General features: G+C 39.7%; 1 protein-coding gene across 1 annotated transcript in view; it reads left to right on the plus strand.

Annotated features, from left to right (window-relative positions):
* The first annotated feature begins 638 nt into the window (after positions 1-638).
* LOC309839934 (zinc finger protein 81-like) overlaps positions 639-25,947 on the plus strand; it is a 42,885-nt gene continuing 17,576 nt past the window's right edge. Inside the window, exons 1-2 of the mRNA XM_082681932.1 lie at positions 639-699; positions 6,254-6,499. Coding sequence (XP_082538058.1) covers positions 6,428-6,499 — 72 coding nt within the window. The 5' untranslated portion in view covers positions 639-699; positions 6,254-6,427. The remainder of the gene's footprint in view (positions 700-6,253; positions 6,500-25,947) is intronic.

Genomic DNA, 25,947 nt, shown 5'->3' on the forward strand with positions numbered 1-25,947 from the left:
GCCAACCCCAACAAGCCCAGCAGAGGGGAATCTAACACTGACTCCTCCCCCTTTTCCCCAGGGCTATATCCTAGGAGGACTTGCAGGTCCCTGATTTCTTCCCTTTCTCCCCTCGTGGTATGTTCCAGGAGAGGCCCGCAAGCAGTCCTACTTCTTCTCATCCTGTGGTATCTGCCAGGAGATAACAGCCACTGGCACCTCTGCGTCTTTCCAGAGGCCTCTCAGCTTCTCTGAACATTATTACACAGATCCCAGGATGCCCGCCCAGAGAAACGTCCCCACCCTCTCTCCCCACCATCTGTGAGACAGCGCCAGTGCTCAGCAATGTGAGTTTAGAGGCTTCCTCATCCTCTGTACGGAATGGACACTCCTCCAACATGGCGTACTCCATGAGGAAGCGCAACCTGGGCGCGGCCATGTTCCCCGCCTGACAATGCTGCCTAGGGGCACTGAAGGCAACTAAACACAGACTCCGTAACATCTCCATGTTGGCTCTGGCTGACTGCGGCTTCGAATGTGATTTTGCTCATGTGCAGAACCACGCCCCTTCGTGTAAAGCCCCAAACCCCGAGAAGGGGCGGTGCTAGGGGTGGTGACCGGAAACTGCTGCGGTTTTCGGCCGCGGTTTAATAGTTGTTGTCAAGAGGATCCCAGTGCTCTTTGCCGGAGGGATGTGGAGGTGATGGGGACCCGGGGAGGGTGAGTGTTGAGGAATTCTGTGTGGTCAGTGATGGAATCGGTTGTCTGAATGTAGTTGGATGATTCGCTTGTTATTTTTCAGGCTTTCCTCTTTTCTCATATCAACGTTAAGGTCTTAAAATTCACTCTGAGACCCACAAGGTTTGGTGCATTATAAGTGTTTTCTAAGAGTTGATTATTATTTTTTTTGCTCATGAATTATTTAAAAGTGCGCTTTCATTTTACAGAAGTTTATCTTTTTACTAGACTTCTAGCCTTAGTTTTCTGTGGTTAGAAAAATGTCTACATGAAGCTCATTCCTTGAAATATGAGGGGAGTCATGGCCTAGTCCTTGGTGAATTGTTTTATAAATGTTCCATGTATAATTCGAAAATAATATTTAATTGTTTAGTCGTCAATTGTGTTGTACAAAATTTGTACTTTTTTTCCCCTGCTAGTTCTATTACAGAGAAAGGAGAGATTAAGTCTTCACTGTGATGATGATTTGTTCATTTCTCCTTCCTGCTGTCCATGATACATTTTGAGTTAAGTTTTGTATAAAGTGTGAGACTTAGATCAAGGTGCATTTATTTGGCTGTCCAATTACTCAAGCACCGTTTGTTAAAAAGACGGTAGTTCCTCCACGGACTCGTTCTGTACCTGTGTCAAAAATAAATTTGCCATACTTTTGTGTGGCTATTTCTAGGTTCTCTATTATGTTCCATTTATTTATGTGTCTATCTATGTGTCTTTTATCATGAATGTGTTTTGAATTTTGTCAATACTGTGTGAATTTATATGGTTTTTCTTCTTTGGCTTGTTAATATGGGGGAATGCCCTTATTGATTTTTGAATATTGAATCAGCTTTACATTCCTGGAATAAGCCTCACTTGGTTGTGGTGTATAATTCTTTTTTTATATTGCAGGAATTGATTGGTTAATGCTTTTGTTTTTGAGGATTTTTGTGTCTAAGTTCGTGAGAGATGTTGGTCTATAGTTTTCTTTTTTTGTACTTTCTTTTTCTGGTTTTAGTATTAGGGTAATACTGATCTCAATAAATGAGTTAGAAAGTGTTCTCTTCTATTTTCTGGAAGAGATTGTGTAGAATTATGTTATTTTTCTTTAAATATTTGATAGAATTCTCCAGTGAAACCATCTGGGCCTGGAAATTTCCTTTTGGAAGCTTTTGATTATGGCTTCAATTTCTGTAGTAGTCAAATGACTATTCGGGTTATCTATTTAATATCTTTTCAGAGTATCTTCATATTTAATAGTGGGTAAGTTGTGGGAGTCTCTGTTTTGTGAGGAATTGGACTATTTCATCCAAGTTGTTGAATTTATGTGCATAAAGTGGTGTGTGGTATTCCCTTACTTTTCTTTTAATGGCTGCAGGATCTATAGTTATATCTCCTGTTTCATTTCTGATATTGGTAATTTGTGTCTTATCTCTTTTTATCTTTGTCAGTCTTGCTAGAGGATTACCAATTTTATCGGTCTTTTCAAAGAACCAGCTTTTGTTTTCATTGATTTTTCTCTATTGTTTTTGTTTTCAATTTTATTGATTTCTGCTCTTATATCTATTACTTCTTTCTTTCTATTTGCTTTGGGTTTTCTTTGCTCTTCTTTTTCTAGTATCTTATGGTGGGAGCTTACCTTACTGATTTAATACCTTAATTCTTTTCTAATATAAACATTTAGCATTATAAATTTCCCTCTCCATGCTGCTTTATCTGCATCCCGCAAATTTTGATATGTTGTATTTTGATTTTCATTCATTACTTTTTAATTTCCCTTGAGACTTCCCCTTTGATCCATGGATTATATAGAAATGTGTTGTTTACTTTCCAAATGTTTGGAGACTTTCCTGTTACCTTTCTGTTATTGATTTCTAGTTTGATGCTGTTATAATCAGGGAACATATGCTGTACGATTTCAATTTATTAAGGTTTGTTTTATGACCCTGGAGAATGTAGCACAGGTGCTTGAAGAGAATGTGTATTCTATTAGTGTTTGGCTGCAGTAGAATGGGTATGTTCAGTTAGGACACCCTTTTCTTGGTCCTTTGATTAAGGGGAGCAGGCTTTTCTTAGAGCTTTTTTTGTCTGTAGCTATTGATGGTTCTGAGTTATAAGCTTTTCTAGTGCCCTGTTTGTGATATATGGGAGGGAAAATGAAACCCAGGGAACTCACCGCTGTGTTGTTCCTTAGGCCCTGAGGTCTGTGGACTGTCTGCCTTTCCTTTTTACCTTTCAGAGTCTTTCTGTTTGTATTTGCTGTTATGTCATTTTTTCCCTGGTCTCTTCTACATTCATTATTCTCTTCTACCTGTATTTTCCTGTATTAACTTTGTTAATTTACATTTTGCTAGGGAAGCATCTGCTTCACATCAATATTAAAATATGTTGCTATACAGTTATGCATAATATCCCGCAATAACTACTTTGAAACACTGCCTGATCTGGGAAAGATTCTCATTCTGTCTCTCTCTCCCTCTCCCTCTCCCTCTCCCTCTCCCTCGCTCTCGCTCTCTCTCTTTCTCTGTGTGTGTGTGTGTGTGTGTATATGTTTTTAAACTCTTCTTTATCTCATTTGCTAGGGGGTTATCTGTGACATCCGTCATTTTAAAGGACCAGCTCTTTGTTTTCTTTAAACTCCCATTGTTATATTTATTTGACTTATTTAAGGTTTTTATTAGTTACTATTTTCCTTTCGGGGGGTTGCTTCATTTTGGTTTTTTTCTACTTCTGACGTTCTCGATTGAATACTTAGCTCTTCTTTGTTTTTATTTATTTATTGTATAAAACATTTACTTTGTTGGTCTTTGGGGGCAGTTTGATACATCACCAGTGTATTACAGCTGAGCCATTAATCTTGTAGCTTCCTCACCATTAACTGGTTCATTTTTATGACACTGCTGAGGAGTCTGCTGTTTCTGCAGAGGTTCAAGAGAAAGGCCTTTTAAGAAATGTGCAGGTTCCTTTTGTATATCTCCAGAAGCTGTTTCCACTCTATTAACTTTTTCATCATTCACAGTGTTTATCTTCTTAAGATTAGTGGTAACTGGTTTTTGCTGTATTTTTTTTTTTTTTTTTTTTGCGGTACGCGGGCCTCTCCCTGCTGTGGCCTCTCCCGTTGCGGAGCACAGGCTCTGGACACGCAGGCTCAGCGGCCATGGCTCACGGGCCCAGCCACTCCGCGGCATGTGGGATCCTCCCGGACCGGGGCCCGAGCCCGTGTCCCCTGCATCGGCAGGCGGACTCTCAACCACTGCGCCACCAGGGAAGCCTGTTTCTTTTCTTTTAAAACAGATTTATTTATTTAGATATATAAAACAGACTTATTTATATATATTCAATACCTTAAGATTCACCCATTTAAAGTATACAATTCAGTGGTTTTTAGTACATTCACAGAGTTGTTCAGTCATCACCACAATCTAATTTTAGAATATTTTCAACACACCAGAAAGAAACCTTGCACACATTAGCAGATATTCACCATTCATGCCACCCCCTACCCCCAGCCCTAGGCAACTTCTAATCAGTTTTCTGTCTCTATATATTTGCCTATTCTGGACATTTCATATAAATGGAATCATAAAATATGTGGTCTTTGTGACTGGCTTCTTTCACGTACGATAATGATTTCAAGGTTCATTCATGTTACAGTGTGTATTGGTACTTCTTTTTTTATTGCCAAATAATATTCCATTGTATGGACACACCAAATTTTGTTTATCTGTTCATCAGTTGATGGACATTTAAGTGCTTTCTGCTTTTGGGCTATTATGAATAATACTGCTGTGAATATTTGTATACAAGTTTTGGAGTGGACATGGGTTTTCATTTCTCTTGGTAGATACCTAGGAGTGGAACTGCTGGGTCATATGACAACTCTATGGGTAGCATTTTGAGGAACTGCCAACCTGTTTTTCAGAGTGGCTGCACCATTTTACAATTCTACCAGTAATGTATGAGCTCAGTTTCATTCACATCTCACAAACACTTGTTACTATCTTTTTTTTGCCATCTTTGTGTATATGAAGTAGTCTCCTAATGAATAGAACATTTTTAATTTTTAAAAATATTTATTTATTTTTTGGCTGCGTCGGGTCTTAGTTGCGGCATGCAGGACCTTTTGTTGTGGCGTGCAGGCTCTTCGTTGCAGTGCGCGGGCTCCAGAGTGTGTGGGCTCTGTAGTTGCAGCAGTCAGGTTCTCTAGTTGTGTCGCACGAGCTTAGTTGCCCCATGGCATGTGGGATCTTAGTTCCCTGACCAGGGATCAAACTGGCGTCCCCTGCATAGCAAGACAGATTCTTAACCACTTGACCACCAGGGAAGTCCCAGAACATTTTTGGTTTTGATTACATTTCCCTAAGGACTAATGACGTTGAACATCTTATACTATAATCAGAGAATGTAGTCTGTCAATTCCCAACATTCAGACATCTACAAGATTTTTTGTGTGGCCAGGTTATTTGATAGAATTTTGTAAAAGTTCCATGGGTGTAAGAAAAGAAAGCATATTCTCTTTCTCTGGCACAACATCATCTTTATGTGTTTAAAATTTAATTTGTTCATACCTTTAATTTTATTTTACTCCTTATTTCTTTTACTCTGTTGTTTCCTCTTCATCTCATTTCTTACTTTTGTTGTCCTAATTAAGTTCCTCTTCATTTTATGTGATATTTACCCTTTCCCAACAAGAATGACTAAATCTGTAGTGCCTGTATTAGTTGATCGTAATGAAATTGTACCTCAATTTGGACACAGAGACACCCTCCCCTCCCTAGTTCCCTCAACAGGAGAAACATTTTTCACCTCTGGATGTTTTTGAGGTAATTAAAAATTTTAGTCCCAGGCTACTAGTATTTTCCTTATTGCATATCTCTTCTGTTTTAAGAAACTTTACTGAACATTTTTTTTTTAATTTTTATTCCAAATTACGGTCATGTTTTCAACATTTGTTAAATAGAACCATGTTTATTTTGAGCCTCCCACATAAAAGGTACCATGTGATGTACCACTGAGAATGTGAACTTGAAAGCCAGGTAGACTGAGTTTGATTTAACATCACAAACCTCTGTTTCTGTATGCATAAAATGAGATAATAATAACTACAGCAACACATGGATGACGTGATTGTTGTGCAAATTAAATGAGGTACCTCCTTCTGTATATTACATGAGTCCTTGTAATAACAGTACTTGCTAATATGAATTAAATGTTTACCTGGGCCAGTCTGGTGCTGAGTGCCTTAAAAACATCATCTCATTTAATTTTCACAACCCCTTGAAATAAATAGTTTTGATTTGTTTTGGGGAAAAAGTCTGAAGAAACATTTTCATATTCATATAGCTAAAGGTTGGCAGAGCTAGAAATGAAGCTTTTATTAATTTTAGTCTAAATCTCATGGTCTTGCTCATATTCCATTGTAATGAATAACTTGAATCGGTGTTGATGTGGCTTTGTCTACTCCACAGTATCCAGTGTCGTGAGCTATACTTCGGTGCCCTCAGGAAGCGCTTGTGGGGTGAATGTTGAATGCCTGACCAAGTGGACACTGTCTTTCCAGGTTTCTTGGAGTCTCTGTGGAGCCCCTGGGCCAGACCCCATAGTGAAGGCTGCAGGATCTTCCTTCAGGCCCCAGCAGCTCTGGTTGAGTCCACAGGTGCCCACCTGACCTCGGGTTCCTGGGAAGAGTGGAGTTGTCAGCAAGAGAGCCCGGGTGCTTAGGCCCAGGGGGAAGATGCCAGCCAACCGGTGCGCTCCTGGGCCATCCCTGGCCCTGACTACAGGGGGGTGTGACAACTCCTGTGAGGTAAGGAAGAAGAAGAGGTGCCCAGGGACTGGAATTCATCCAGAATGAAAGATAATATCTCATTATTTGAATTTGTATGACTTTTTTTTTAACCAGGCAACATAATCAGGGGGTTTTTATTGGATTTATTTCCCTTATGTGAATTTCCTTTTCCTGTCCATTGCTGAGTTATTTATTTTAGCTTATGGATGTTTACAGTTTTTTTTGAATATTAAGGTTAATAACCCTTTATCTTTCTTATATATTTTTGTGAATATTTTTTGCCACTTTGTAATTTGAAATTAGTTTCTAGTTTTATTTATAAGTGGCAAAAGGTGCCAAGTAGTTTTTGAAGTCTTCTTAAAACAGTGGCTCTTCCCTGCTTTGTTTCTCCCAGATTCCAACTCCCTAGAAGCAAGCATTCTTAATCTTTTTAATGGATTTATTTTTTTTTCGTTTGGGGCATTATCTATTGACTTTCCACTATGGAAGGTAGAGGTTCAGCTTTTCCTTGCACCTCCACTCATATACACATTTGCCTCTAGCTATCACTGTTTTTATTAGATCTACTGTCAGGGTTTATTATTGTGACTGTTTATAGTTAAGTCATGTAGTGTCCATGCTGTGATTACTATTTCTGTACAACTTTTCCTTTTGCCTGGAATTAACTATTTTTTTTCTGGTTTAGTCATTTCTTTGCTTTACTATATACATATCAATAATTCAACTCCAAATTCTTTCCAGTTGTTCAAATCTCCACTCTGTATATTCAAACATATTAGGTAATGATCATAGTGACAATAATTATAAACACTCATATAATGTTTACTATATGCCCAGCACTGTTACACACACACTACATATACTAACTCATCTTCCTAACAACCTGGAGAAGTAGGTACCATTGTTATTCCCACTTTATAGAAGGGGGAACTGGGGCATAAAGAAAAACTATCTGGCCCAAGTTAACACAGCTAGTAATGGAGGGGGGGCTATCTCAGCTCTGGGTATCATGTCTTCTCTTTGAAGAAATCTCTCCTGGACCTTACTGATTCACTGAAGGCTGGTTTGGTTGCTCTCTCAGCTTCACACACAGCTATGACCTTGGTGTGTTCTGTTCGCCATCCCTCAGGAAATCCTTTTTACCTCTGTCTTGTGTCAGATTTCCTTTCCTGGGAATCCTGTCCTTCCTTCCTGTTTCCTGGATCCTGTGTCTTCCTCTTTCTTGGTTTACCCCCTAATTTTTTGGAGCACATCCTCCAATATGTCCCTGAGAATGGATGCATGACAGGTGAACTTTATGAAGCTTTGCATGTCTGAAAATGTCATGCAAAAATGTATTTATATAATATATATAATTGTATAAATAAACTTACAGAAGTAAAAAAAAAGTAATAAATACCATGGAAATATATTTATTTGACCCTGACACTAAATTTATCTTTTTGGCTGGGTATAGAATTCTAGGTTGGAAATCATTTTTGTGTAGAATTTTACAAGTCTGTTTCCAGTCTAGTCATTTTCTACCCATACACACGTTTTCTCTGCTTTTCAAAAAACTATTCTTGTTCAGTTGTTGATCCTCCATATTTTAAATTCTTTGTCCTACTGATTTCCATTTCTTTTTCTTTTGCTCACCTTTCTAGTTCTTTTTTAAACTTCACCTCCCAGGTTTTCTTCTATGTCTCTCATTAATGCTGTTCTATATTGTTGGAGGATGGAAGCAATGAAAAGTGCCCACCAAACTGGGAAGGTATCTTGAGACTGAAAAATGAGGCAGGCAGCTCCATATAATCAATGGATCAGTTTATTGTTATAGGGTAACTTACTCACAGGGTGGGATCAAGGGGGCGATGATCCAGAAGTATTTGCAGCTGCATTCCGCACAGCTGAGGGACGATTGGGACAATTTCATAGTTAACCTAGGGTATGGGGGTACGTGCTTGGAAACAGGAAGTGCATTCCTAAGTCAAGATTTATGAATGGGTAACTGGTCTTATGAGCACTGGGAATATGTCAGTGAAGGTCTTCATTATTGTTTATAAATTTATTTTATTTTTATTTATTTTTGGCTGTGTTGGGTCTTTGTTGCTGCACGTGGGTTTTCTCTAGTTGCGGCAAGCGGGGGCTACTCTTCGTTGTAGTGCATGGGCTTCTCTTGTTGCGGAGTGTGGGCTCTAGGCATGCAGGCTTCAGTAGTTGTGGCACACGGGCTCAGTAGTTGTGGCTCATGGGCTCTAGAGCATGGGCTCAGTAGTTGTGGCTCATGGGCTCTAGAGCACAGGCTCAGTAGTTGTGGCACACGGGCTTAGTTGCTCTGTGGCATGTGGGATCTTCCTGGACCAGGACTTGAACCCCTGTCCCCTGCAATAGCAGGCGGATTCCCAACGACTGCGCCACCAGGGAAGCCCTTCATTATTGTTTAAAGACTACCAGAGCGTAGAGGCCACCAGACCTAACGATCGTGAAACAATATCTATTAACTACAAAGCCCTTGGTGACAGAGAAGAGGCTTACCACACAGTACAGCTCTAGGCAGGGTCATTGGAAGGAGGAGGAACTGCAGAGGCCCAAGATGGCATCTGTTATGATGACAACCATACATAAGTTTTTATTTTAAATAGCTCTGTTTCTTTTCAGGATATTCCCTTATAATAGCATACTATTTTTGTTTTATGGATGTAGCATCTTATCACTCTAAGGACATTAGTAATAGTTTTTTAATCTAATTTTTAAAAAGTAATAGACACATGGCTCAAAAATAAAAAATTAAAAAGTATATAAAAATTTAAAATATACAAAGGTATATAGTCTAAATTCTCTTACCCATCTTTCTCCTATCTGTTCATCTCTCTTAAATACATATAACCAAGTTAGTTAGTTTTCTCTGCATGAGTTTCTTTATGCAGATAAAAGCAGCTGAGAACATGTTCTTATTTTCTCCTTTTAAGTTCATGAAAGGTGTCCCACAAAACAAATTTTTATCAATTTTTAGTAACTTTAGGTCTTTTGGTGAGATAGAATATGAATTATAAACAATGCTGCCATGAACATTTTTGTTCATGTCTTATCATGTACATGGGTCCACCCCTCTCTTGACTATATGCATAGAGGTGGAGTTAGTGGGTCGTAGATTCAGCCTATCTTTAAAAAATGTTTTTATTGTGAAATATAACATATATCCAGAAAAGTGTGCAAAACAGACATGTACAGCTCAGTGATTTTTCACTATATAGGTCTAGAAAATACCCATAGTCAGCATTCCAGAATCCCCCTACTTCCAAAGATAACTACTCTCCTGACTTTTATGATAATTACTTCCATTGAGAAGAAAATCACAAGACACAGAGTGGAAAAAGAAACAGACAACAGAGGAGTTATATCCAGGATGTATAAAGAACAACAAAACAATAAGAAAAAGCAGACTACCCATTAGTCAGAGGCCTTATTTGAATAGGTGTGTAACAAAGGAAGAAATCCAAATGACTAATAACACCTGAGATGGTACTCAATCTCTTTAGTCATCAGGGAAATGCAGAAGTTAAACCACAATGTAATACCACTACACTCCCACCAGAATGGCTAAAATTAAGAAGTCTAACAATGACAAGTGTTAGCAAGGATAGGGGGTCATATCAGTAGTTCATATACTCATTTCAGCACATATAGCTGCTGCTCTGTTAGCTCATATCAGCAATTCATATGCTGCTGGTGGGAGGGTCTCTTTGGAAATCTCTTTGGAAAACATTTTAGCCTTCTTTATCAAAGCATACGTAGACCATATGAGGAAACACTTCTAGGAAAATACCCAAGAGAAATCCTTGGCTAATGTACCGGGACACACATTTAAATGTTCCCTGTAGCATTACTTGTAACAGCAAGAAACTGGAAATAACTTAAATGTCCATCAATAGTAGAATAGATACAAAAATTGAACATAATATTGAGTGAAAGAATCCAGACACAAAATAATTTGTATTGTTTTAATTTATGTAAATTAAAGCAGAACAAAACCATATTGTACAGGGATGTATGGTTAGGTGGTGAAACTCAAAAGCAAGTGCTTACTATCAGAGGCAGGATAGTGGTTTCCATGATTGATGGGGAGGCTGGGTGGAAGGAGGGAAAGAGGCATGAGGAAGGCTTCTGGGCAAAGAGGTGGCAATGTTCTGTTTCCAGACCAGAGTGGGAATTATGTAGGTATTTGCCTTGAATAATTAGTTAAGCCAAATATTTATGTTTCATGTATTTTTTGAATGAGTATTATATTTTATAAAAATCTTTTGAAAAGGAAAAGAATATCTACCCTCCAATTTTGACCGCAGTCTCCCATAAACCCTTTCCAAAGACAGCTACAAAAACATACATACATACACACACAGACACACACACACTCTGCTATAGCCATTTTTAAACTTCTAACACTTTTCTCATTTAACAGTAAATCTTGGTGATCATTAAATGTCAGTAGATGTAATGAGTTGCCTCATTCTTTTTAAAGGCTGAATCTTATTCAATTATATGGATATATCACAATATAACCAGCTCCCCGTTAATAGACATTTAAGATGCTTCCAGTCTTTTGCTATTACAGACGATGCTGCAATGAAAATCCTTATTTCATCCTTATACATATTTCAGTTGACACAAGAGGGAATATGTTTAAAGAGAAATTTCTGCAAATGAAATTCTCAGGACAAATGATATATATGCATTTTTATTTTTGATTGATAGAGCAAAATGACCTTCTTTGTGAGTTGTATCAGTTGTATAAGAATGCCTGTTTTCACCATACCCAAGACAGAAGAGTGTCTTGTCATATTTTTCTTTTTGGCCCATATAATAAGTTAAAACATGGTATATTAGTACAGATCTAATTTGCATTTCTCATGTTATGACTAAGGTCGAATATATGTAATTGTGTTTAAAGATCCATTTATATTATTTTTCCTGAGCTGATTTTAAATTTCCTTTGCCCATTTTTCTATTAGGTTTTTGCTATTTACGTATTAATGACAGTAGCTCTTTGTCTGGGTCTGTCTCTGGGTCCCAAATATTTTCCCTCAACTTCTCAGTTGTCTTTTAAAGGAAAATATTGACTTTTTCTCCGTGCATTTCACATAATTGTGCTTATCAATCTTTTATGTCCTCCAAGCTTTGTGTCATAAGTAGAAGACCTTCCCCATTGCTCAGCTATATTTAAAAAAAAATTCCTGCATTTTCTTTTTAGTATTGGTACTTTCATGTTTTTAGTTTTGCTTTTACTTCTGTGACTATCTGGATTTTTGGTTGTTGTTGTAAAGCCTTAGCTAGGGATCAATCTTCATTTTCTTCAAGATGCCTACAAATTTGTCCCATTACCAGTTATTGAATAACCTATATTTTCCCCACTAATATGCAGCACTACATTAGGATATATATATATATATATATATTTATTTATTTATATTTATATTCTAATACATAACTCTGGGTATATTTATGCACCTTATTCTCTTCTGTTGATCTAATAGTCATAGTCTTTATGATTCTAATTCCTCTGTATTTATAGTTTATTCTAATACATCGGAGGGCTAAGTCTCTGATTACTCTTCTTTTTCAGAAATTTACTGTTTTCTTGACTATTTTATTTTCCGTACACAATTTATAATCAGCTTACCAAATTTAAAAATAATCCTCTTGTCATTGTCAGTGAGTTTGCATTAAACTTGTATTTTAAGATACGACCATTTGTCTCTTTATAATTCAGATTTACTACTGAAGTACAGAGTATGTCTGTGTTTTTTTCAAGTAATCTTTGCATTTTCCATTAGTGCGATAAAGTTTTCTTCTTCAAGTATATTTTTGACATCAGTGCTTGTTTCTGTTATCTAAATGAAAAAATACAATGCAAATGTATATGAACTTATATCATTACAAAATGGAACTAAAATGACAATTATACACACAGATAGTTGGAGAGTGAGTGAAAGGAAAAACAAAGAATCCTATGGTTCTCTTATTCTTGTTCAGGAGAACGATATAGATATTGATGGACCTTGTTAGAGAAACAAGCGTATACTTATGGTTCCCTTTTCTCCACATCCTCTCCAGTATTTATTGTTTGTGATCTTTTTAATGATGGCCATTCTGACTGGTGTGAGGTGATACCTCATTGTAGTTTTTATTTGCATTCCTCTAATAATTAGCAATGTTGAGCATCTTTTCATGTGCCTATTGGCCATCTGTATGTCTTCTTTGGAGAAATGTCTGTTTAGGTCTTCTGCCCATTTTTTTGATTGGGTTTTTTTGTTGTTGTTATTGAGTTGTATGAGCTGTTTGTATATTTTAGAAATTAAGCCCTTGTCGGTCACATCATTTATAAATATTTAAGGGAGACAGATTTCTAATCTCAGTCATTCATGAGACAGAATGGGGAGTTGGAGGGTCTGTGTCTGGCCTTGTCTGCAGATACAGGCAAAAGGAGAAAGGTCTGCATTTGTTCTTGTCACAGGTAAACAAGGGAGTCGTTTGCAAGTCGTATGGGGGTCATGGGAAAGAGTGGACAGCCAGACTTAGATAAGTCATGTGGGAAGAATGGTTGTTTGTGGTAGGTCATTTCTCAAAAAGGAATACAAGTAGGTAGGAGGGATTTCTTAATTGTCACTGTTTTCAGGGCTCAGGTGAAGTTCGACATTGTCAGGGGTTCTCAGTTCTGTTTGAAAACTTGCGTCCTAGATGTCCATGCCGCCGGCCACATGGCATTCTTCTGCCCCACAGAATGGCTGAGTGATGACCAAGAGAAGTGGTTCAGGGAGACATTTGGAGGTGTTGGCAGGTGTTTTGCGTGTGAGATGCAGGAGCTGGGACCCTACCTGCTGTTTCTGACAGACTTCTTAGCAAGATTAAGGGGAATGGTGATAGCATCCTGGTCGTAGGTATTGGAAGACCTGACAGTTAAATTTAAGGCTTTTGCAACAGTTTGGGAGAGATGTGCCAGGGCATTTTCCTTTGTGAGGAAGGCTCCAGGGGGTGGTTCTGAAAGGCAAAGATCATTAATGCCTGTCCCTTTCCTGTACCTCCTGAGGTCTGAGGTGTTTCCTCTTCAGGTTCTGTGTTGTTCCTCATCCTCTACTGACACAAAATCATTATGGCCCATTCTAGTAGCTATAAATTCACCTCCCCCTGCCCAATTATCTTCTACTAGTTCCCAGACCTTTCATCTGAATGGGTCAGGTACAAGAAAGACAAGGGCATTTTTATAAACTCACAGAGATCTGTTATGTTGTGCACTTTGGCCCATAGTAAGCAATGTACTGAACCAAGTAGTAATTAGCCTTGTGATCTAGGACAGTGTCCATCCAACCAGAGAATCCAGGTAGCTGAACCAGAATTAAATTTCAGTCTCTCAGGCTCCCTCCCTGCTGGCTGGGCTGCCACACAGAGGGTTACCAGCCAGGCTGGTCTGAGGTCGCTAGGTGAAGGAAAGATTATACCCAGGAATGTTCAACGGAGGATCCCAGATTGTCAAAATATGTCCATATAACCCCTGATCACTAATTACCCAGGGAGCAGCTGAAAGGAACTGATTACTTTCTGGGGAGAGCCATATTCATTGACCCAACTGCTTTACTAGGGTGTATGGACCAGAAGGAGGCAAGGGTGATAGAGTCTGAAATCCTTTTGAGTCCATTTCTGAGGAGGCCATTCCAACACTCGACAATACCAGATGCTGGTGGATGGTTGGGGAGTGTGGAAGTCCATCAGATACCTTGACTATCAGCCTATCATTACATGGCTTTTGCAGTAAAAGGTGTACCGTTTTCAGGCTGCAGATAAATAGTCCAGGATGCCGAAAACTTGACACAGAATAATTCTAAGGGCCACAGCGGTGTGGCTGGAGTCAGCTGAGCAGACTGCAACACTTCAACCTGAAAAAATGTCAACAATGGTGCAACAGTGGTGACATCCCTGAGAGCAGGCTCTTGAGGTGTGATGCTGTATGCCAGGAGCAGGCGGGCCCACAATTCATGCAGTGTGTCCTTCCTCATCCCAATGGGTCATCTTTTAGAAGGAGTCATGTTTTGTCAGGCAATGGTAGCTTCTGCGTCAGAAAGCTATAGTCTTGCAATTTGCGCCCAGTCTGTGATGATGGTTGTGTTGCCATGTCCGTGTGATGATGGATGCAGAAAAGCAATAGCAGTAATATAGGCCCTGAAGGCTCCATCAGCAGTGTGATTCCAGTCAGTATCATCAGAGACTGGACCCTTACCATGGGCACCTACGTGGGTGACCCAGACCGTTCAATTAGTAGCCTTGTTTTGTTTCCATGGCCCACGATACCAAAGAAGGCTGCCCAGTCTCCCAGCCTGTAGTCTTCCAAGTGGGAGACTGAACAGCTGGACATTGGCAATAGCTTAAGAGTCAATAGATATCAAAGGGAATATTGGCCAGAGTTACAAGCATAGGCTTGAGTTCTGCCTGCTGAGGGGAGTGCTCACATCCATCCTCAGTTCTACTAAGGTTGAACAGCCACAGAGCCTGGTAGAAACCATTAGATTCCAGCTTAGACCACTCATTAGTGGATCAGGTCTAGGCATTTGAGGGATCTTCTATGAATCGAGTGCCCCATGAAGCCCAGCAGCCTTGCTCCACGGTTGGCAGAGTGGGAAACAGATTTTCCCCCAAAGGGAAAATCTGTCCCATTTTCATGTGAAGCCAGGCCAGCTGTGCTCTTGAATATATTCTTTCCTTTTGACAAATGAGGCTTTTGGGCCCTTCCCATCTTGTTAGTCATCGAGTCTGAATTGACCTACCCCCAAAGGGGAGTATCAAGCTGGAGGGTTTGCAAGGCCTCCATGAGTCAGGTGTTCAGTTTCGACAAGGGCCCAGTAGTAAGCTAATAGCTGCTTTTCATAAGGGGTATAGCTAGTAGGTGTGTAAGGAAGACGACAAAGCCTGTACCCTAGGGGGCTTTTCCAAACGGAGGCTGCCCCCCGTTGCTAGCAGCCCCAGTAGGCAACACCATCAGTTACACGGACTGGTAGTTCAACAGGGTCATTTAGGCTTTGGGGACCCTGAAGGCAGAGAGCAGAGAATGTGCCACAGCGAGCCGGACAGCATCCTACACTGACCGTTGGTTTGGGCCGCACTCAAAAGACATTGTGGTTTAGCCAACATAAAGGATCAAATAGAATGTCCAGGGGAGGCACATATTGTCTCCCATTCCCAAAGAGCCCAGTGTGATGTTGGGCTTCCTTTTTGGCATAGGGTTCAAAGAGATAGAAGTTTTTCTTTGCAAGAGGGATAGAGCATCGTCCATCCACCCAGAGGTCCCAGACACTTTAGTCGAATTTTGTCAGGGTTTACCAGCGACCTCTGATGGCAAAGGTGTAATAATACTATGGGCGGAGCCATTGAAATTAAGGCTTCCGACTGGCTAACCAAGAAGACTTCATCTATATAGTGAAAAGTTTGGACAGCAGAGGGTAGAGGCAGTCTCGCCAAAGCCTGACCCACTCACTGGTGTGAAACGCCGAGGTACTCTCATTACTTCTGGGAGAGCACTGCCAACGTATATGGAAGGCCTTGCCATGTGAATGCAGATTGGTCGTGGTCCTTGGTGTCAAGAACTGTGTAGGGGCTGAGATTTTACCCTACTAGTAAGCTAAGAAGTTGGCTTGCCACAGTTTCAAGTATGTTGACAGAGGCCATGAGACTCCTGAGTCAGTGATGGGAGACTTTATTTGTCACAGAAAAATCAGTAGCCAGAGTCAGCATGGTTGCATGTTAGGGAAAAAAAATTAAATCTCATAGCAACCCAGGAAATATAAATACGCAAATATAAAATAGAAAGAAAATTGTTTTGTTATTGAATAAGCATCAAAGCAGACCACAGTGTGCATCACAAGCAATTAGCTAAAGAGATTGCAAAGACAGAAAGAAATCTCACCCTTTTCTGGGACAGAGCAGGTAGAGTCCATTACCTGCTTGTTTTCAAAATAAATGATAACTTATCAAGTCCTCATGCAAGAGGACTTGACAGGACAATTCAGTCTACATTCTTTCATAGTTCATCCTAAGTTCACCTGGTAATGGGAGTGGCCATCTGTGCTAGTTAATTGCCTTTATCTAAAGGCAAAATCAAACTGCTCCTGTCTCTATGACAAGCAGGTAGTTCCAGCTTAGAGCCAGGTGCCTAGGCTAAGCTCCCAGGGTGACAGGGAGATAGGGTGCTATCTTTCTTCCTTGTTATTTACATGTCAATGAGGTGTCTCCCAGACCCTTAAGAAAAACATTCCTGGGTTATAATGCTGACAAAAGGCTTATTTAACCTTTTAAAAGATTTACATACATATAAAAGGGGCAGAGGGAGGATTTACAAATACCAGGTTTCTCAAGGAAATACTCTAAGAAAAGGGAAGCGGTGGGGGGGGGGAGTCTCCTCTTTTGGCAACAGGGAAAATTCCATTTTTTTTTTATCCTTACAACTTTCCTTTTATAATAACACCACACTTTTCTAATTATCTCACTGCATTTTCTACCTTTCTGTGGGCAGTTTGCTGCCACCTAAATATCTAGTAAGTCCACACAATAGCTAAGCACAGCAATTAGGAAAATAACCATAGGGTGAATTTTAAAAGTCAGTGCAATATATGTGTTGGGGAAAAAAACCTTTAAATATGTCTTACCAGTAGTTAAAGCACATTCTTGATTAGCAATGTGCAAAAGCTCTCTGTTCCTCATACATTACTTTTACAAACTGTTGTATTATCTTTATTCCTTGCTCTTTCAAATGATTATTTAAGTATTATTTTGTAGTTCCTTATGAAGTCTTACCCAGTCCAAGGCCAAGGAGTAGCTCTCTGGGGGCCTGATAATTAATTTTTGTTTGTTTGTTTTTTGATGTGGACCATTTTTAAAGTCTTTATTGAATTTGTTGCAATATTGCTTCTGTTTTATGTTTTGGTTTTTTGGCTGGGAGGCATGTGGGATCTTAGCTCCCTGACCAGGTATCCAACCTGCACCCCCTGCATTGGAAGGTGAAGTATTAATCACTGGACCACCAGGGAAGTCCCTAATTAAGATTTTTTTGTGGCTGCTTCCCACTAGCTATCGGTTTTACGTTTGGTAGTGTATATATGTCCATGACACTCTCTCACTTCGTCACAGCTTACCCTTCCCACTCCCTGTGTCCTCAAGTCCATTCTCTACATCTGCGTCTTTGTTCCTGTCCTGCCCCTAGGTTCTCCAGAACCATTTGTTTTTAGATTCCATATATACCATGTAGCATACGGTATTTGTTTTTCTCTTTCTGACTTACTTCACTCTGTATGACAGACTCTAGGTCTATCCACCTCACTACAAATAACTCAATTTTGTTTCTTTTTATGGCGGAGTAATACTCCACTGTATATATGTGCCACATCTTCTTTATCCATTCATCTGTCTATGGACGCTTAGGTTGCTTCCATGTCCTGGCTATTGTAAATAGTGCTGCAATGAACATTGGGGTACATGTGTCCTTTTGAATTATGGTTTTCTCAGGGTATATGCCCAGTAGTGGGGTTGCTGGGTCATATGGTAGTTCTATTTTTAGTTTTCTAAGGAACCTCCATGCTGTTCTCCATAGTGGCTGTATCAATTTACATTCCCACCAACAGTGCAAGAGGGTTCCCTTTTCTCCAGCATTTATTGTTTGTAGATTTTTTGATGATGGCCATTCTGACTGGTGTGAGGTGATACCTCATTGTAATTTTGATTTGTATTTCTCTAATGATTAGTGATGTTGAGCGTTCTTTCATGTGTTTTTTGGCAATCTGTATATCTTCTTTGGAGAAATGTCTATTTAGGTCTTCTGCCCAGTTTTGGATTGGGTTGTTTGTTTTTTTGATATTGAGCTGCATGAGCTCCAACATTTTGGAGATTAGTCTTTGTCAGTTGCTTCATTTGCAAATAATTTCTCCCACTCTGAGGGTTGTATTTTCGTCTTGTTTATGGTTTCCTTTGCTGTGCAAAAGCTTTGAAGTTTCATTAGGTCTCATTTGTTTATTTTTGTTTTTATTTCCATTTCTCTAGGAGGTGGGTCAAAAAGGATCTTGCTGTGATATATGTCATAGAGTGTTCTGCCTATGTTTTCCTCTAAGAGTTTTATAGTGTCTGGCCTTACATTTAGGTCTTTAATCCATTTTGAGTTTATTCTTGTGTATGGTGTTATGGGGTGTTGTAATTTCAGCTCGGTGCTTTGTGACCACCTAGAGGTGTGGGATAGGGAGGGTGGGAGGGAGGGAGACACAAGAGGGAAGGGATATGGGGATATATGTATATGTATAGCTGATTCACTTTGTTATAAAGCAGAAACTAACACACCATTGTAAAGCAATTATACTCCAATAAAGACGTTAAAAAAATAAAAAGAAAGAAAAGATTTTTTTTTCTTATAAGCCCACTGAATTTCTCCCGAGTTCCTGTTGTTCAGTAATTAACATCACACGGACATAATGTAGCCCTGCAGTAATGGTTCCATCTCCCCAAATAGTATTTCCCAGATGCAAAACACAGAGACAGCCATGGTCATTTCTAGTATATTATTATGAGGCACTCTTTGAAGGGTACAGATTGAACTTCCAATGCTTAATGTAGTTTTAATTATTTTAAGTCTTGAGGAACAACCCCGCCTATGGGCCGTTGCTTGCATTGGTCCAAATCAATAACAGGCATGCAAATCTCCCTGAATAATAGGCATCTACTTTTGTTTATCCATACTGGGACTGGAGAGAACTTGCATCCTAAAATTAATACAGTGACATAAGACCTATCTTCTGCAGTCGCTATCTATAAATGCCAGGTTTCTGTTTGTCTATTAATTAGATGCTGTTTTAAACCATTCTTCTGTCCCTTCTGGTATAGTCATAGTGCAATACCTGTTTGTTCCCTTGAATATGCTGTAATTCTGAACTAGTGATGCTATCCTAGAGTTATTTGATAGCTAACTGCTCCTGGACTGTACAGATGAGTGGCTCTGAGACCTATGTGGTGATTTTTTTGCCCCATCATTAAATTATTCCAAACAGTCCAATTCCAGAATTTTCTCAGTTTCCATTTGACTTGAGTTTCCATGGCTTTTAAACATCTTGCATGATGTGATTCCATGCAGTTTGCCATTGTATTATGTGTTTTTGTAGTTATCCCAAAGCACCAAGTTTATTATTCAAAATCTCATTACCAAAAGAGTTAGCTATACCTGTGCCTGTTCCTGTTTCTTCCAGGATTGTATTCCGATAAGCCTTCTTTTGCCCTTGTGTGGTCCCAAACAGGCCCCTTAAACAGATTCCATAGTGGGAGGGCTCAGGGATACAAGTCTAGTTGTGAAGACTGATTTTAGCCTCAGATATATTAAGAGAAACTATCCACCTATAATCCTAGGAGCTATTAAAATAGACTCAGGGCATTACCATGTTCCAAACGTAGTAGGGAGATCTCGTTTATATATATCTTACAGGGTCTGTTGATAGGATTCTTACCAGTTTTTATGATGTAATTTACCATCACTATCTTTACAGCTATCAGTAGTCTTATTGAACCAAACCCTTACCATAGTAAAGGCAAGAGAACAGTTCCCTAGTAGGATTACTCCTACAGTTCTCTTGATTGTAGTATAGTTAAGAGAGTTCTTTCTTCTATAACGATCCTTCCAGTCAAACTAGTTAAAACATTTTTGTGTCAAATTTAGGGCTGGAGTATCTTGATGCATATTAGTTACTTTACTTTGGTATTATAAAAAATTACTAATGAATATGGTTCCACCTTTACTCTGCCAATAATTGACTTGTTTGACTTAAAAGTCCAGATCATGTCTATTCTGAGAATACAATATGGAGTTGATTAGAAATATGTAATTGTGGAGACCATTACTTGGAGTATAGAAAAAAAAGCAGTGTAATATGTGTTTTCTAGTAAAATCTGATTCTTAGGTAGTTGAAATAACTCTGCTGTGACTAGGACAGCAAGGCAGTTATGAGAATGGTAATGTTTGCTTGTAGGGGAGGAAAAAATAATTTTCTTTCTACCCTTCTAAGTTCTTGGCTGAGACCCCTTTAATAAAAGATAAATTAATAAGAGAAAACAAGTTTATTAACTTACATACCTCTTGTATATATGGGAGATACCCAGGGAACAATGAGTCACTCAAAACGGTGGCTTAGAATTCCGGCTTATGTAGCATCTTCAGCAAAGAACAATAAATTTATGGGGAAACGACAGGAAAAAGGAAAGCAGTTTTAGGTTTCCAAGGGCAGCATACTGTGGGAACATAAATATATGGGAGAAGGCTAATGGTAGATAAAGGCTAGTTAATAAAGTTTGTTATGTAGGTGCCATCTCCAGGCTGATAGGGTCTAAAGTTGCCTCCTGTGATTAACTTTTGTCCTTCCTGGGAGAGAGGAGAGGAGAGACACCTTAGAAAATTTATATCTTTTTAAAAAAATTTTTTATTGGAGTATAGTTGGTTTACAGTGTTGTGTTAGTTTCTGCTGTACAGCAAAGTGAATCAGTTATACATATACATATATCCACTCTTTTTTAGATACTTTTCTCATACAGGTCATTACAGAATATTGAGTAGAGTTCCCTGTGCTATTCATTGATCCTTATTGGTTATCTATTTTATATATAGTAGTGTGTATATGTCAGTCCCAATCTCCCATGAAAATTTATATCTTACTTTTAGGCAAATGGGAGGGCAGGGAGCTTTTCTTGTACCTGCTTCTTCTCAACTGCATTCAGCTCAAAATAATCCTTATGCCAAAGTGACATATTCTGCTACTCTTCAACCTCATTTCAGTTGAGCTCAATACCAGTATCAGTCACTCTAGAAAACTTAAGTTTCAAGTCCTTTGTGGGAGAGACAGTCCAGTCCTCCTGAGGTACTGGCTTCATAGGGAAAGCATGAATCCAACTGTATTTTTTCTTTTACTTGGAAAGATCCCTCCCAGTGTGGTGACAGCCTGTCTTTTCCTGGGACTCTTTTATGTAGATGAAATCTCCCTTTTGATAGAGGTGGCAGACTTTCCAGGGGGTCTTTCCAGGTTCTTATGACTTTATGTCTCAGGGTTTCTGGGGAAGAGAGAAACCCTTTTAAGAATTGAATATGATTATGGGAAGATTCAGTTAAATTAGGCACAGGACATGGTCTCAGACCAAAATTCATAGGCCTGCTAAACATAAGTTCAAAGAGAGTGATTTCATGCTTGCTGGCAAGGGTTGCTCTAATTTTTAACAAGCTAGTGGTAAAGCTGTAGGCCTTTTTAACCCTAATTGGTTGCTGAATCTTGGCCAATGAGTTTCTTTAGAGTTTGATTCATTTGCTGTACATGTCCACAGGAATAAGAATGATAGGCTATATGATAGCTTGTAGAAATCTGTAAACATTTTTGTAATTCCTGAACAGCAGTGGAAATAAATTGACTTTTTCTGTCTGATTCAACGTGCTCTGGTATCCCCAAAGTGGAAATTACGTTTATTAAGGGAACCTATACCATTGCCTGAGCACTGGCTTTTTGAAGAGAGGAAAACTTCAGGCCATTCTGACATCATACACACCATAAGTAGACAAAACCTCCTATGTTCTGCACGCATTACTTCTGTGAAATCCAACTGCCAGCAGTTCCTGTTGGATGGGAAGTTGGTTGGGGAAAACTTCTGGTGCTTACCTTGGGAGTGGCCTGCAAAGAATTCTGCTGACAGATAGCACATCTCTTTAATATGTTTTGAATAAGTTCATCTCTTTGGTAGGTGTAGTGAGAGTCTTTAAAATGCCTTTATCAATGGTGAAAAACTGAAACCATTTCCACTAAGATCAGGAACAAGACAAGGTTGCCCACTCTCACCACTGTTCACCATAGTTTTGGACGTTTTAGCCACAGCAATCAGAGAAAACAAAAGAAATAAAAGGAATCTAAATTGGAAAAGAAGAAGTAAAGCTGTCACTGTTTGCAGATGACATGATACTGTACATAGAGAATCCTAAACATGCTACCAGAAAACTGCTAGAGCTAATCAGTGAATTTGGTAAAGTAGCACTTCCGGGGGCTGGAATGGGGGAAGGGCTCTCCCACCTCCATGGCCTCCTTGCCTCCCCAGGGAGAGGGGAAAGGAGTCAGCCAGCTGTCAGTGCTAGAAGCTTCAGGATCACGCGCTCGGACAGCGGACTTTCTCTAAGAGCCCGTGCACCCATCCCCAACCAGGAGAAGACGCTCAACCTCCCATATGTCCTGTCCACCTGGGTTTCAGAGGATCTTGCCTTCTGACCCGGAGGCAGAGGGATTGAAGCCATCGCCTTCCTCCCTTACTAGAAACACAAGAAGAAGCTGAGAGTGAAACACAAGAAGAAGCTGAGAGTTACGTGGCCGGATCAACCCAGGCTCCCAGTGCAGTGTTAGGACTGAGGGCCCCAAGGGGGGAAAGTGGGAGACTCGCCCCTTCCAGATCATTCGCACCTGCTCCCTCCGCCCTGCTGTGGGTCGGGCTCTCTGCCAGGGTGGCCTACCCCTTGCGTAGCTTTTGTGATTTGATGTTCTGTTTATTTACTAAGTGGGCAGGTTACAGGTGTGGTGCAGGAGTCCTGAGGTTTTGCTGCTGTATACTTTTTTTCTTTTTAAGATTTTGGTTTGTCAGGCTTGCTATGTTCATTTCACACAGCGAGGGTTTTCTCGTGCCCGAGACGGCCACGGCCAGCAGGAGTGAGCTTTATTGTGTGAAGAGTTCAGGGAGATCTGTGTCTTTATGCCTGTCTTACCCCTAAGTACTTCATGACCTTTTTTTTTTTTTCTTAGATTCCATATATATGTGTTAGCATACGGCATTTGTTTTTCTCTTTCTGACTTCACTCTGTATGACAGACTCTAGGTCCATCCACCTCACTACAAATAACTCAATTTCGTTTCTTTTTATGGCTGAGTAATATTCCATTGTATATATGTACCACATCTTCTTTATCCATTCGTCTCTCTATAGGCATTTAGGTTGCTTCCATGACCTACCTATTGTAAATAGTGCTGCAATGAACATTGGGGTACATGTGTCTTTTTGAATTATGGTTTTCTCAGGGTATATGCCCAGTAGTGGGATTGCTGGGTCGTATGGTAGTTCTATTTGTAGTTTTTTAAGGAACCTCCATACTGTTCTCCATAGTGGCTGTATCAATTTACATTCCCACCAACAGTGCAAGAGTGCGGGAAGGGTAAGCTGTGACAAAGTGAGAGAGTGGCATGGACATATATACACTACCAAACATAAAATAGATAGTGGGAAGCAGCCGCATAGCACAGGGAGATCAGATCAGCTCAATGGTTTGTGACCACCTAGAGGGGTGGGATAGGGAGGGTGGGAAGGAGGGAGACGCAAGAGGGAAGAGATATGGGAACATATGTATATGTATAACTGATTCACTTTGTTATAAAGCGGAAACTAACACACCATTGTAAAGCAATTATACTCCAATAAAGATGTTAAAAAAAAAAAGAGTTCAGGGAGGGAGGTGCCAGCCTGGGGTATCAGTTCCCAAAACAAGGGTGACGGTACCGTTCTGAACACTTCACTCACTCGCCTTTTACTTGGGCCGCCCGACTTCCTGTTCTCACTAGAAAGAGAAGTAATTTTCCAAACGAGGAGCAGGCCAAACACCGAAGGAGCTGGGCTTGCCGGCCGCTTCCCACCCTGCAAGAGCTAGCGTGGTTGGTTTGGGGTTTGGTTTTCACGATTTCTGAGTTAAAACTGCAGGCCGCTTCTGCCTCCCAAATCCCGCACGAGGGCACAGGTGCGTGGCGAGCATCCCAAGTGGCTGTAGCCATGTTTTAGCTGCTTGGAGACAGACAGTGGTGTTGAGGATGACACGGCCTGTCAGAAAATACCGGTTGAGGCAGACTTCTTGTATGCATATTCTACAGCACCTGGTTACTATTCCTGGCGAAATTCAAAGGACGGATCCTGGTTCATCCAGTCACTTTGTGCAATGCTGAATCAGTACGCTCACAAGCTTGAGCTTATGCATACTCTCATTTGGGTTAACCGAAAGCTAGCGATAGAATTCGGGTCCTTTTCCACTGAGTCTGCTTTTCACGCAAAGAAACAGATTCCTTGTATTGTGTCTATGCTCACAAAAGAACTGTTATTTTTAATCACTAAAGAAATGGATGATTTTTTTTTAATTTGTATGCCAAGTGAGGAAACGGTGTAACTCATACTATATTTTCCTCTCTCATTTAAATCTAATCTAATCCCCCAGGTGATACTTGGAAACATGTCACTTTCATAGAAATAAAACTACTATGAAGCTACTTCAGACACAATCAGGTAGTTGAAATTGAATTTAAGAATAAATAAAAATGGATAGTGGTACAGTCATTATGAGAGGATTGTAAATTAACAGCTCTCATAATTAGTAAGTTTTAGTGCTTATGCTATGCTACAGATTTTCAAGGAATTATGGAAGAAGTTAAACATTGCAGTAATGTATTTCATTGATATGGATATGTTGTTGTATCAGAGAATGTGTTATGGTTTTTGTCAAACTATAGAAATGATGATGTGGAATAATGTATCCTAGAAATTGGTGGTCCGTGTGCGTGGTCAAAGGCTTGAAGACCTTGATCTTAGAATTAGTATTTGGAGATAAGACAATGGTATTTTTACATCACTTCTCTGAGCACATGGTTTTTTGATGCATGTCTTTGTTGTTAAAAGAAAAAATCATGTTTAGTATTGAAAAAGGAACTAAATGTTTTAATTGAAAATGTGTGAGAAAACTAAGTTGACGCTCTCAAGGTTAAATGCAACATTAATAGAGGGAGACAGAGTTAGGACTATAAGGTGCTGAAACGCAACTCTTCCCACTAGCTGCTGGGCCTCGCATTCCCACAGAATATCTGAAGGGCTCTTATGTCAAAACCTCAAACTTTGATCACACTGATAGCAGCATGAATTGAAGAAACTCTGTAGGAACATACTAAAATACAACTTGCAGAATACACAGTGAGGTGTAAGGAAGAAACAGTAAATCAAGCATCTGGGCACTCCGTAATTAGAAGAATAGTTGGAGGTTGAACAGGGACACAGCGCAGCCTATGTGATGAAGGCAGAGCCATAGACTGCGGCTTCAGGAAAAGGAATGCTGGCTAATTATCTTCATAGGTACTGGTGTGCGTGGAGGATGCTCCCAAGGCAAGAAGCTCCAAGAAAGTGAACCAAATCAAACTTCTGAAATGGAAATTTTCCAAAGATGGTGAGAGTCATAATAAAAATCATAGCACTCTTTTTTTTTTAATTTTTCAATGATGGCTTTTAACTGGATGTTAAATCAAATTCTTATCTGCCTTTTTGTAGATAGCACATTATATAAAATACACTTAGCACCACTACCAATGTAACGGATACACTGAATAACAATTCACTTCTCACTTTACACTGAGGGGGAGAAGGGCTGCGGTTGTCAG

The sequence above is a fragment of the Grampus griseus genome (genome assembly GCF_964374135.1).
Source record: "Grampus griseus genome assembly, chromosome: X".
In the NCBI taxonomy this organism is placed as follows: domain Eukaryota; kingdom Metazoa; phylum Chordata; class Mammalia; order Artiodactyla; family Delphinidae; genus Grampus; species Grampus griseus.